General features: G+C 47.5%; 1 protein-coding gene across 4 annotated transcripts in view; it reads left to right on the top strand.

Annotated features, from left to right (window-relative positions):
• Znf618 (zinc finger protein 618) overlaps positions 1 to 14,175 on the top strand; it is a 170,620-nt gene that overhangs the window by 133,004 nt on the left and 23,441 nt on the right. For all 4 annotated transcript variants that reach the window (XM_087904968.1, XM_087904967.1, XM_087904966.1 and 1 more), the window contains 2 exons: positions 3,155 to 3,244; positions 12,938 to 13,177. In XM_087904968.1, the coding sequence (XP_087761094.1) occupies positions 3,155 to 3,244; positions 12,938 to 13,177 (330 nt within the window). The remainder of the gene's footprint in view (positions 1 to 3,154; positions 3,245 to 12,937; positions 13,178 to 14,175) is intronic.

Genomic DNA, 14,175 nt, shown 5'->3' with positions numbered 1-14,175 from the left:
TTTGCATATCATAAGGAAATATCCTAGGATAGGACCCAAGTCTAAATACAGAATTTGCTTACCTTTCATATATGTGCATAGATAATCTCTAAGTAATTTCATTAAATATTTGTAATGACATTATATGTGACACAAAGATTCGAAGCATGGGGTTTCTTTCTTGTGGCATCTTCAGAGCATTTCAGGGTTGGGGATTAGGAATGTTCACCATGTAAAACCGAATCAATCATTACAATAAAAGCAAATGGTATAATCTCTCCAGTGAGAAAACAGGAGCTGTCAAGTTCATTTGAAATAATCCCAACACTAATGATCTACGAACATTGCACCTAGTTCAGTCCTTATCCTTTCTCTTTGCTTCAGCGTGTGTTGGGGACATCTTCCTACTCCCATAAAGACATTAACAGACACGTCATGGCTGTTTGAGACACTGTCTGTTTCGAGTGTGCATACCATGGGTGCAGTTTGAAAGTCATGTGACGGGTGTGAGCATTCTGTTTCCCTTTCTACACAGCTCCTTGAAGACAGAGACATGACAGTTTCTGCTCAGCCTCCACTATGGTGCCATCTCTGCTTAATGTGAACAGAGGAACGTCAGAGCATGTCATTAGACACATGCAAACAAGTAGAGATCACGGCCTGACAGATCGCTGGGAAATTAATAATATTAATACCACACGAACTAATAAATGGGTTAATTAAATGTTCAAGCAATGCTTCTTAAACTTTCCCATTCATTAGAATGTTCTTGTTAAAATATAAATTTATGGGCCACGCCCATAGAAGTTTTCTCTCAGCTGATCTTCGGCAAGTCCAGAGATACTGGGCTTCTGTCTGGCTCCTATGGTCCAGGAACCACTTGGGAGCGGTGTGTCAGGACTGGCTGGCATGTCCCAGGGTGACTGAGGACTCCAAGGTAGATGAGAATCACTTTGAATCCCATCCTCTTCCCTCTGCCTTCCTTTTGCTGGGACTGCAAGTGTTACCGCTACGTTCAGTTTACACAGAACTGGGAAGGGAACCTAGAGCATCCTGCATGCTTGGCAAGTTCTTTGACCTATAGCTCCATTCTCAGCCCACTAGTAAAGATTCTGAGCCATAAGCTTTCAGACACCAAGCAATAATGTACCTAAATATCAAAGTAAATCGGAAAAGCAGTGGAATGGAGGCTTTAGCACAGCTTTTAGTCTCTGCTGGAGCAAGCGGACAAGGTTATATAATATTGGAATAATATAATTAATACAGTTGATTTAACAACCTTGACAGGAACTAAAATGCATACCTTTTTGGCATTCCTGAGTCAGCTCCTAAAATTGTTTACGTATCCTAAATCCTAAAGCGTCCATCTTGGGAGAGAAAAGCAATGTAGATTGAGGAGCCATTGGAGGTGAAGCCGGCCTGTGATACATGGGACATAATGTTGATATCACAAATCTACAAAGACTGTAGTGGTTTTTAAAGGAAATTCACAAAAGGAAAGCAATAGTTCATTATACAAGAAAATCAATTTCCTTAGAAATCAAGGAAACGGAAAATAAAACCTGTAGTGTAAGTGGACAGTTTTTCCCAGGTCAGTTATGCAAACTGGAGAGGTGGTAGGGGTGCCATGTGACTGGGGATGGTACTGTGGCCCCTTCCCCGCCTCAGTGTCCCTAGAATCACAGGCAGCTCCTGAGCAGTGAGCTTGATTTTGTGATCGTGTGAGAAACTAATGAGCAAATATGCAAAACCCCTGCAAGCATGTGGATTACAGCATTGTGTGTGTGTGTGTGTGTGTGTGTGTGTGTGTGTGTGTGTGTGTGTGTAAGTGTGACTTGAAACAATCCGAATGTCCCTTGGTGGAGGGCAACTGGCTCAGCAAATTCCCAAGCCCCATGGGAGCCATGCAGCCGATAAAGGCAGTCCTGGAGATCAATACGTATTGATTGGGCAAGATGTCCACAAAGTATTGTCGATTGAATACACCAGGTTACAAAGAGGATATCGATCAGGGCTGGCTAATTCAAGGCCATAAGAGCCAGACAAATGGTAGCAGCAGAGAAATGCCCTAGAGGAGGGTGATGGAGTGTGGGGGCAGGGCGAGGCAGCTGGTGATGCCCTGGGGGAAGATGTTCCCCTTGGTGTAGGGAGCTTGTATTTATTCCTATCTTAGCACTGTCCCAAAAGAACCATTTTACCTCAGATGTTTTAAAGGAGAATTTAGGCAGAACCTAGAGAGATATAAAGATAAAAGTCTAGTGATGGACCAGTGCTCACCTCGTATGCCTAAAACCTGGACTTGATCACAGAACCCATGTTCTCTGACCTCTGCGTGTACTCTGTAGCACACATGCACCCACATGTACTTTAGGCACATGCAATAATAAATATGTAAATAAATAAATATTTAGGTCTAGTGAGAACTAAAAGGTGTGACCCCAGCTCTGGTGGTGGGTGACACGTGGGGACTGTGGTTGTGACCCATGCAGTGGGCAGGGCTTGCAGAAAGGGAGTTGGAAGGGTTGGCTTTGCGAGTCGGCTGGGGTCCCCTGAGCACCAGGGCTGCCACTCAGAGTTAATCCCGCAGTGATCCTCTAGGATGGCCCTTCCGTTACCTTCCTTTTACAGGTACAAGGATGGAGGCATGGCGTGGTTAGGGGCGGGAGAGTTGGCTCAGTTGGTAAAGTGCTTGCATGCAGGCATGAGAACCTGAGTTCAGATCCCTAGGACTCGTGTTAAAAGCCAGGGGCATCAGCGTGTACCTGTCATCCCAGACTGGGAAGGCAAATAGGGTGGATTCCTGGACCAACCTGGCCTGCCAGCTCCCCCAAATCAGTGAACTCTGAGTCCAGCAAGAGGCCTTGTCTCAAAACAGTAAACAGCTTTGGAGAAAAATATTCAAAGTTGATACTGGATCTCCACACGTATGATAACCCATGCACACATGTGTACATGCAACTGCCCCTTCTCCCTGCACCCCCACCACACATAGAGCTCTGTCAGAGGTTACAAGAGAGGCCACACTGGGATTTGAACCAGGCAGTGCAACTTCACAGTCCCAGCTGAGTCTGGCTCGTGGTCCAAGAATGAAGAGGAGTCGGAGGCTAAGAGAGGCTGATGTTTTGTTGGGGGTGGGGCACAAGCACCTGTTCTCACACTTCCTTCTCCTCTGCAGAAACCGGCAATTACACGTGTGAGTTCTGTGGAAAGCAGTACAAGTACTACACGCCGTACCAGGAGCACGTGGCCTTACATGCCCCCATCAGTGAGTCCCTTCTCCAGTTGGGGGATGGGGAGGCCTGGGGAGGGGCAGGGGTTAGCCACTGACCAAAATCTGGAGCTTTTCCTGGGAAGGAGTCAGCAAGGTGAGCTTGGGTCTGGGCTCTTGGGTGTCTGGGTCTAGCCTGAGCCATGAGGTAGGCTATGCGGTAGGAGAGCCTAGAAAGCCTGCTCTGCATCGGAAACCAATCGGGCGGAGCTCTCTCACGGTAGCTCAGAGGACTGCCTCTCATACCGGGCATCAGGGAGTGGGAGTGCTTATCCAAGCAGTGCAGTGGGTCCTCTTCTCCAAACACCTGCACGTGTGAAGTTCCTGGCTCTGCATCCGTCTCCATAGTGTCTGTCTTAGCATGTAGGACCAAGGTCCAGCCTACCTGATGGGAGGGCACCTGGGCAAGGCAGCCCTATGCTATGATGGAAAACTTCTTAGAAAACTAAGAAGGCAGAAGGCGTGCTAATATGTGAGGCCAAAAACCTGAAAACCAGGCCCAGGCATGGTGGGCTTCCTGCTGACCATGACTATAATCCCTTACTCCTCTGCTGATAAGATAGAAAGGGATTCCATCTGGTACTGCTGTTTCTCCACACTCTGGATTCCTGTCAGCCTACCTGGTGACTCCTGGGTGCCTTTCTGAAGATGGGAGTCAGAGGAAAGGCCACCCCTAAGTGTGTGAGACAGAGGACCTCAGCCTTCCACCCCTTCCTATACAGGTGGACATAGACATTGTGAGACGGGATGCACATGGCCTCTGTGATACTCGGATGGGGTGTTTAGGAGCCTCTGCTAATTTCCCTGTGTGGACACCTTACTTCAGAACTGGGAAGAGTTGGGGTACGGAATGAAAGACAACCTGTGGAGGTCACAGCATCTAAACCACTTCTCGGGTGGGTGTTCCCAGACCTTCAGTAGCAGCATAGGCAGGTGGCTCCCCTGAGGGCATCTGAGTAGGGAGAGAGAGAGAGAGAGAGAGAGAGAGAGAGAGAGAGAGAGAGAGAGAGAGAGAGAGAGAGGTCTAGTGCTTGAACAGGGAATCAGAAGCTTCCCAAGGAACTCCTCCCTGCTGGCAGAGCGGTACAGCTGGGACATACTCCTCGTTGGATGGCAGCTTCAATTCTATCTTTGCACTGGGTTGTGGTTCTTGGTCTGGCTCACTGTCTGGCTGTTGTGTGACCCTTTGCCTGATGAGCTTCTCTGGGCCCAGGTTTCCCATCTGGAGTCTGGACTGACACCTGCAGGAGGTGGTGACTTTCAGGTAGTGTCTGCTGTGGCCCTGATATACACTATGCATCCAGATCATCTACTGTGGGTGCCGCTCTGTCCATTTGACCTCTGCTCCTAATGCTGGTGCCCAGTGCCAAAGAGGATGCTACCCAGAACGTACTTAGAGAGGCACGACAAGGCAGTTGGGCTTCAGTGTTTGTGCTCCTTTCTTTGCCTCCCAGAGCGTGTCGATAAGGAATGGATCCTGAACCCCACCAGGCAGCTGCAAGCTTACCTTCACCCTGAGTCCCTTGGCATATGAGAGGAAGGGGTACCCCACTTGCACCCTAACTTCGTCTCTGACATACAGGCACTTCCCTCCCAAAGGGCTCCCTATATTGCTTCCTGATTTCCATTTGTTTTTTTCTCTCCATTTTAGACTGTTTTTTCTGCATCTGTTTGTTGGATATGTTTCTCTGGTACTCAACAATGTCTTCTAGGATTTTAGAAGCACCTGTTTAAAATATGGCATGAGATTTGGTCTAGTTTCAGCAAAGGATAACTTCTGCAAGGCTGGGCAGGAGACGGTGTCGTGATGGCTGCAGGATTAGGTCTGTGTAGGGGTGGTAGGAGTTGGGTGTGGAGGTGTGATTGGGTGGTGGCCATGGTTGGCCTTGTGTCCCTGGCTCTGATGACAATCCAAAAGCCTGGCTGCGGAAGTTCTGCTGAGTCCCATGTGTGCACTTGTGTCTGCTTGTGATTTCAGTCACAAAATATTTTTAAGACCCACGTGTATCATGATATGAGCTCCGTTTTTACTGCTGATGGATCCCCCACTGTGCAGAATCTGAGTCTGTTTGATCGCCTGCCTGCTCACTTGGGTCAGTTCCAGCGTCAGGCTGACATGAGTAGAATTCCTCTGAAAGGTTTGTGCTGCCTTGTGGCCTTATGGGTGGTTCCTTGAGGCTAAATACCAAGGGGTGGAGCTACCAGGGAATAGGTTTGTTTCTTTTTTTATTAGGACTGACAAGCCATTTTCCAAAATGCCCTTAGCATCTCAGCCTCCCCAGGAACTCCCCCACCCCGGGTTTTGTCCCTTTTTTGTTGGCTGTAGATACTCTTTGTCCATGTGAGTTGGTCTGCATCCTTCATCACATGGATAGTTTCTCCCAGCCTTTGGCAGACCTACCTGGTGGTTTCCATGCAGCATCCACTGATGAGCAGGCCATTTTCTTTCATGAAACAGTTTATCATTCTTTTCTACAGTGCTTTCTGAATCCTTCCTCAGGGGTATCCTTGCCTACCTCATAATGGTGAGGGTCTCTTCCTTGCTGTTTGCAATGTTTTAAATCATTTTAATGTCCACATTTGGGGCTGCAGTTGAGTTGCATTAGCCCATGGCTGAGGTGAGGTAGGAGGCTGGTCCTATTCTGTGTAGACTCCGGATTGTCTGACAGCCTTTGTTGAGCTTACCTTTTCTTGTTCAGTGGTTTGGTGCCCTTGCTGGAAGCAGCTGAATGTCCAAGGGATGTCTTTCTTTTCCGTGGATTCGTTGTTCGACTTTTCTCCGTGCACCAGTACTCCTATTTACTACACCTCTTCAGGAGGTCTTCAGACACCTCTTCCCAGACCTTCCGCTTTATCCTCCCGTTGTAAAGAATATAGGCTCATCTAGGAACTCTACTTTTTCACATAAATGTTAGAGGCTTGCCAGTTTCTACCGAAATAATAATGAAGTGAAGGGGGGAAGATGAGTGGGTCAGAAAGAAAAAGTCAGTTAAGTTTCGAGGGGGTTCCACTGACTCTGTGGAGCAGCTTGAGGAGCAATGGCATTGCAGTGGTGTTGGGGCTTCAGGGCCCATCATGGCCACGGTGTTGGGTCTCTCAGTCAATCTTGGCCACAATGTAGCCCTCCAAGGGTCTGGGGCTTCATTAGTTCTCTCAGCTGTGTGTGCTCTTCGGTCTTAACACCTATTTCATTAGGTATCTTGTGTCTTGTGATGCTACTGTAATTCTTAAACTGGAATTTCCCAATTGTTCCTGCTGTTTCATGGGAGTAGCAGAATTTTGCGTTTTATCCTGCAGGTTCACTGAATTTGCTTGTCAGTCCTTGTAGGTTTCTTCTTTTGTAGATTTCTTGTTCATGGTAAAATGATCTGCTAATAGAAGCAACTCCTCTCCTGGTCTGTCTTCTTTTTGAGATCTGAGGGCTTGTGCTCTTCACAGTCTTGTTTTAGGTGTGTTGTACGGTGTTGAATGGAAGAAATGAGTGTGCGCACCTGCCTGCGCCCCCTCACAGGGTTCAGCTGCTGACCACTAAGTGTCATCATTTTCATGGACACCCTTGTGCTGGCTGCAGCAGGTTCCCGCCGCGGCCCTCGTCAGCTCAGGCTGCCTTTCCCTCAGTTCACTGGAAGTTGGGCCTGCAAATTAGGGTTGTGTGGCATTTTCCTTCTGTTGAGATGAATGTGGATTCTTAATGCTTTTGTTTTGTCTTTGTTTTGTTGTGTTGTGTTTGGTTTTTGCTAGTAAATGGTATGTCTTTTAATGAGCCATTGTGCCTATATTTTATTAAAGTTAAGAATATCAGAAAATGAATGTGATATGAGCTGGGGGAACTTGCAGTATTGGGATGTCTCTTCTTTGCCAACATTTCTGATTTAAAACAATATATTTAATGTACACAACCCAGATTACATATACACATTTGCGTACATGGATGCACACACTGAAGATGCCATCACAGTGAGGTTAATGTATATTTAATGTACACAACTCTGATCTACACATTTACATACATCGATGCACACAGAAGAGCCATCCCAGCGAGGGCTTTGCAGAGAGAATTTGAAGTGCAGAGAGTCAAGGGAGTTTGGTCAGTTGCTTTGCTTTCCAGAGCGTGTTTTCTCCTCACTTCTGTGTAAAATTTCTCAGGATTTTCTCTGACATTTAACCAGACTCTCCCAAGGGCATGGAACTGCAATCCTAAATTAGGAATGTGCCCGTGATCAACCAGTGGGGTGACGAAGGGTTCTTAATCAAGAAAGTAAATATTTTCAGTGAGTCTTTAAAGCACTAAATAACATTGGTGAAATGTGGTGATCCCATAGCGAAGTTCCCACCATTTATAATGTAAAAGTGGTAAGCTTTTGTTCGGTCCATGGGTGTACCAAAATTCAGATAATGAATGCCAGTCCGTAGTCAGCTGTGCCCTTTCGCCAGCCCTCATGTGCTGTTCCCACCCCCACCCCCCAGCCTGCTTATGTTATTGCGGATGAGGTTTCATTCCCAGCTTATGTGGACTGCGACAGAGTGTGCTCCATTACGGAGGTCGCCTGCCCTCAGTAGTTCACTCTGAATGCAGCCTCACGCCCCTCAAGGTCAGGCACAAGGTGAGAGGTATCATTAGGGTGTTCTGTTGTGCACATCAGAAAGTGCCACTTGCACAACCAATAGCTGTGACTTTATTAACGGGTGCAGTGCTATGTGATCCCCATATGCTGGGCTTTGTCGTTGACCAAAGCTCTGAACGACAAATGGCAAGTGATAGCCCACGGTCTGGATAGACATTGTCCAGCCCCGTGGGGGAATATCTGGATCTCATGCAGGCGAGCCGCCGTCTCTGTGGAGTGGCTGCACGTCTGGTAGGTGTGTGTTTAAGAACAGCTAGTTGTTTAGGCTGTGGGCGGCTCAGTGGGGTGCTGGGCGTGCAAGCTCCAGGAGCTGGGTTTGGGTCCCCGGCGCCCACCTAAAAGCTGAATGGTGGCAGCGTGTGCCTGCGATCCCAGTGCTAGCAGTGGCCCTGCCGACCAGCCATTCCTGTGAACACAGTGAGCTCTGGACTCGGTGGGACCCTATCTCAGAAATCCCTGAGGCTGACCGCTGGCCTCCATACATGCTCACACAGGTGAGTGTGCTCACAACACACATGCACTTTAACTCAGCCAATGCCATGTTCTTTCTGTCACGTTCTCGTGTTTATTGTGTGTCAGAACATAATGGTTTCACAGAAGCAGTTTCAAAGAAAATTCCTCTCTTCGGTTTTTTGAAGAATTTATATAGAATTGGAATTGCTTTTTATAAATATTTTTATAGAAATTCAACACTTACATTGCCAAACCTGGCATTTTCTTCATAGGAAACATCATTTAAAAAACAGATTCCCTTTCCACATATTAGTAAATTAATTATTTAAAAATTTTAATTAATTTTTAATTTGATTCTATTATGGTCAAATACATACCGTGATTTCCAATCTTTGTAATTTATTGAGTTTTGTTTTATGATCTACCATCTAAATGGCCTCTATTTGCTATATGTTCCTTGTTCACTTGACCAAAATTATTGATTAATTAATTAATTAATCATAGGTAAGTTTGTTATATGTTTTGCAGTGTTAGTTAAATTAAGTTAATAAAATCCTGATAAGGTAAATCAAAATCCTCAAAATCCTCACCTTCCAGTCTCTAAGATGTATTCATTTTTGCCTAGTTTGTTTGAATGTATCCTGTTAGATGCACACACTGTGTCAAATCTGTATTCCTCCCCTTTAGAATATTTAAAGTTTTTGTTTTAAGCTTCAAATTAAAATGGAATGTATAAGCCAGGCATGATGGTACATGACTTTGATTCTAGCTCTCAGGAGGCAAAGGCGCAAGGTTGTCTGTGAGTGTCAGACCATCCAGAGCTACACAGAGAAACCTTATCGTGAAAAGAAAAAAGAATATACAATTCTCTAGTACAAAAAGTACAATAAATGAACTATTTCATTTTAATTGAAAAGTTTAATTCATTTATATTTAATATAGCTTATTGATATGATTGGATTTCATTCAACACTATATATTTTTCTGTTTGTTCATATCATTCATTTTCACTCTTACTTTTTTTGCCTGCTGCAGTACTAATCAAGTGTTTTTAAGTTTATTCCATTAATATTCTGCTATTAGTTGTTTTTCACTTTGTGGTTTATAGTATACATCTTTGGTGTATTAGAGTCTATCATGAATTTAGGTCCTAACCACTAAGTCATCTTTCCAACCTTCTGGCCTTTCTAAGTGCGAACCCGTGATACTAGTTCTTAGTAATCTGATTTTTGTTGAGATTCATCAGCTTTGACCAGGAGATTTTTATTTTTCTTCCCTGATTTCTTTTTCCTCTCCCTGGACTTTAATTGCATGTGCATTAGATATCTGATGGTGCTGACAGTCAATCTGTGTTTACTTTTCCAGCCTAATTATCCCCTGTGCTTCACTTTTCCCTGCTTTAAAGTCATTAATGTTTTCTTCTACAATATCTAATCTCTGCAAATTCTTTTTTATAGCTTTCCTTGTTCTCAGTTATATTCATGGTAGTCTTTAAACCTTTGGGTACATTTATAATAGTGGCTTTAAGGTCTTTGTCTCATAATTCCATCATCATAGTTATTTCTTTGTTTCTTCTGATTGGTTTTCCTTTTGATTTTTTAACTACATTTTCCTGGTTCCCCTCAAAAGTAATTGCTTTGTGTTGCTCATTGTAGATGGTATGTTCTGGACTTGACTGGGCTGTGTTTTCTTCCTTGGTTTTGTTCTGGTAGGCAACTAATTTCCTTACAGATCAACTTAATGCTTCAGAGTCTTGTTTTTAAACTAGGTTAGAACAACAGGAGGAGCTCCTCTTCCAGGCCATGGCCTTTCTGTGGCTCTGCTGACATCACTTATGCTCTCTGGCTGGTGGGGCCCTGAAGACCGCCTAATCTTGTGTGACTTTTGTGTAACCTCTGAGTCCTCATTCACGTCACACACACACACCTCCTTCTCTCACGCCCACATAAATGCACACACTTGTCTGTTTTCCCTGTGAAGAGACTCAGCCTACACAAATGATTTGAAATTCAACTAAAGCCTTTAAGGAAACCCATTGCATATTTCTGCAGTTCTCCCTTGATTCAGATGTCTGTTCTTTGCTAATCTGCCCTGCAGGGTCCCCTGGCCTTGATCTCTGCCCTCCTGGTTCAGGTTCAGTGAGTGGGCATGCCCACGGGGCCCTGCTCTGTAATCTGAGCTTAACTGTCTCCAGTGGAGATTTTGGAATGAACTGGGACTCACCAAGTCTCACCCATGCATCACACCACCTACTGGTGAGGTCTGCTGGCTGTAGTGTGCTTTTCTAGCTTCCTCAGAAACTCCAGTCCTGTTCCAGTCAGTGCATCGTGGCCAAAAGTCCTCTCTGGGGCAAAATTCCATGGAGGTTCCTCCCCTCCCCGTTCCCACCTTCAGTGATAGAGCTGATGATTTCTTCACTCCACCTCTGCTTCCTAGAGTCTAGAGACAGTCCATGCCTCTCTAGCCTCTTACTTTTCTTTATTTTTTTTTCTGCTTTGGTTAATCTTTCCAGCTTCCTACAGGAGACAGTTTGCACTCTCTCATTGTTTAGGTGTGTTACAGTAGCCAATCTGCCTGAGGTGCTCATTCCTAGTACAAGTCCAGGTAGCAGCCTGATGGTGTTCTCTGTGAGGTCAGCATTGGAGTAGACTGTTGGGTAATGTGAGTTGAGAACCTGCTGGGATCCTTCCATGCTGAGGAGCATCCCCTTGAGTGAACCTGACCTCTGTGACCCTGTCTGCTCTAGGCTTGAGGCAGTGGGAGGATAAGGATAGTTTCTTGTTGAGCTTCCTGACTTCAGCATTCCAAGTTTCCCTCTTCTGGCCACTCAGTACACTCATTCATAGATGGCATGACTCTTCTTGATCGCCCCCTGTGGTTTGTTCAGGCAGTGAACTTCCACTCAGTGCATGAAGACAGAGGGACAGACTGGAGCACTCAGGCTTTGAGTCATCAAAGATCACAGCAAACGCCATTGATGACAGTCACTTCCTGGAAAGGAGGAAGTGATGAGACGGTCAGTCAGGGAAACACGTGACCAGACAGCTCATGGACTCTCGCTGTCCTCGTACCCAGGGCTCGGGATGTGTGGGCAAGTGTCTCGTGGTGCATGGCAGGGATATATGATACTGATAGGCCTTCTTGAACTCCTGACGGGCTTCAGATCCTGTCTCCCTGACTTCTAGATGTCTCATTAATCCCTAGGGTGCTGCCCACTCAGAGAGGTAGGAAGGGAAACTATGTGCCCCATATAGTACAGAGCCAGGGCTGCTGGGGCCAGAAGTCATGGAGCTAGACTTCCACCGGGAACTGGCTTCTTCAGCCTCAGTGTAGGCCTGAGCGTGAGCCGCAAGCCGTGGCTCCTAAACTGTTCCTCCCATAGGGAGACAGTGGAGCAGTCAGAAGTGGCCGGGGCAGCAGCGTGGGTTATTCTGTGATAACACTGAAGAGAGGGACTGTTAGATACGCAGGAAGAGAGAGAGAAGGAAAACATGGAGGTGCCCTTTGCCAATGAGAGCTCCCTGGGCTTTCCCCAGACTGAGGCTCCGGGATCTCCTCAGCTAGGCTGGAACTGGTAGAGCTGTGACTAAATGGCTCCCCTTCCCCTGGCTCAGTCAGCCCTGCCACAGGCAAGCATCTCTGAGCTCACTCCACATGAAAGAGAGCCATGGTTTGCGTGGGGCCCGGATTCCTTGGACCTTGACTTCTGCATCAGTGCTGGAACGGCTGGAAGTCCGGAGCTCAAGGTCATTCATCTCAGCCTGTGGTGCAGAGTCTCTGGCTCCCAGGATGGGTACTGTCCTGAGAGCAGGGTTCTAACAAGGCCCCACCACCCTCACGGAGCCCGAAAGTCAAATTGGCTGAGAACAGTGACCCCCGGGCCCTGTGCACAGGTAGCACCTTCAGGATGATGCTCATTCCTGTAGGTTCTAGGACCCCCCCTCCTCCTGGTCCCCTTCTTTCCATTAGAGGATATAGCTGTAGACCTTACACAGTCTCAGGAACCAGGCCTTGTCGGCTGTTCTTCTGAGTGGGTCAGGTTAGGGACAGGTTCAAGGCTCCCAAGACTGCCTGAGAATCCATCCATTCTCAGAACCTAGCTCTGTAGAGGGCCCAATAAGAGAGAGTTCCCACACCTCACAGAGGACAGGCATACCTCTGTTGGCAGTGACAGGTCCCAAGTCTCCTAAGAATAGCAGTTCCCAGACCCTGTCCCTTCCCTACTCCAGCAAGGAACCCAGGACATACTGCCTGTCTGGTTTTCATCGCCACTGATGGGCCAGACTCCCCTTGGAGGAAAGGGGCCGGGAAAATGTACTCGTGCCTGGGGAATCGTTCAGATGCCCTGAATCTAAGGATGTAGGCACACAGAAATTGCACAGTGGTGATGGTGACTAACAGGTAGCTCTGAGCATGAACTGAAGGTCAGGCTTTAGGGGAGATTCCGATTTTCAAAGGTTCTCGGCTCAGGTAGGAGCTTGAGCCCTTGCTGTCTGCAGAATGAGGGCAGATTCGCCATAGAGTGGACATTCCAGGGTAGCCTCCAGGGTAGTCCAGTCACTTGAGAGCAGGCTCTGGAGGCCCTCGAGGACTGAGAGTGTGATCTTCTCAGGTACCGCCCCCGGGTGGGAGCCTCCAGAAGATCCAGACACGGGCTCTGAGTGTTCCCATCCAGAGGTCACCTCATCTCCACGCTTCGTGGCTGCGAAGACCCAGACGAACCAGTCGGGGAAAAAAGCTCCAGCCTCCGTGGTCCGATGCACGACCCTCTTACACCGCACCCCTCCAGCTACCCAAACTCAAACGTTTCGGACTCCAAACTCGGGATCTCCAGCAAGCAAGGCAACTGCAGGTATGGATGGCCTTCATAACCCATGCCTCCCTGACTCCCTGCCTACCACCTGTCTAAGCTGTTCCCCCTGCAGGAACAACACTGGAGGTCCCACCATTCTTTGCTACAGATTGGGACCCATGGCCTCTGGCTACTGGTATCCCTGGTAGACCAAGTTCTGGACCTCAATTGGAGGTCAAACAACAAAATTCGCAAACATTTTAAAAGTAATTTGATATATTTTCCCCAAATCATAGCCTGAAGGGGTCTGTTTTATTTGGCATTTATAACTTCTTACTAAAGATAAATTGGTAGTGTTTGACCATGAGAAGAGTCTCTGTAGAGCCCTGGGTTGCTGACTGTGCTGAGGCACCTGCTCAGGCTCCTAGGCCATGGTCCTGCAGGGCAGTGGTTGAGGCCTCCTTCTCAGTTCCATGATCCCTACCACTCGCTGCCTCCTCCCTGCCACAGTGGCCCCATGGCAGGATCATCTTCCATTGTACCACGATCCCTACCACTCGCTGCTGCCTGCCTGCCGCAGTGGCCCCGTGGCAGGATCATCTTCCATTGTACCACGATCCCTACCACTCGCTGCTGCCTGCCTGCCGCAGTGGCCCCGTGGCAGGATCATCTTCCATTGTACCACGATCCCTACCACTCGCTGCTGCCTGCCTGCCGCAGTGGCCCCGTGGCAGGATCATCTTCCATTGTACCACGATCCCTACCACTCGCTGCTGCCTGCCTGCTGCAGTGGCCCCGTGGCAGGATCATCTACCACTGTAATCATGCCATTGTCTGTGACCATCCAACCCTATTCTCTGTCTGGACCCCTTGGCATGAGCTTGCATTTCCACCTTCCGGACCACCATCTCAAGCTGCTTCACTACAGATATGCTCTCCACCAAGTAGGACGGCTGACAGGAGCTCTGTCACCCTGTCTTCCCACTCACTAGAGTTCCCCCCTGAAACCCTCCTGGAGATAGAGGTCCAGCTGGAAACCAGAGGATGTCAGCCAGCTC

This window comes from Myodes glareolus, chromosome 3 (assembly GCF_982192425.1).
Source record: "Myodes glareolus chromosome 3, mMyoGla1.1, whole genome shotgun sequence".
NCBI lineage: Eukaryota > Metazoa > Chordata > Mammalia > Rodentia > Cricetidae > Myodes > Myodes glareolus.
The sequence above is the reverse complement of the archived record's forward strand: the minus strand, read 5'-3'. Positions and strand labels throughout refer to the sequence as shown.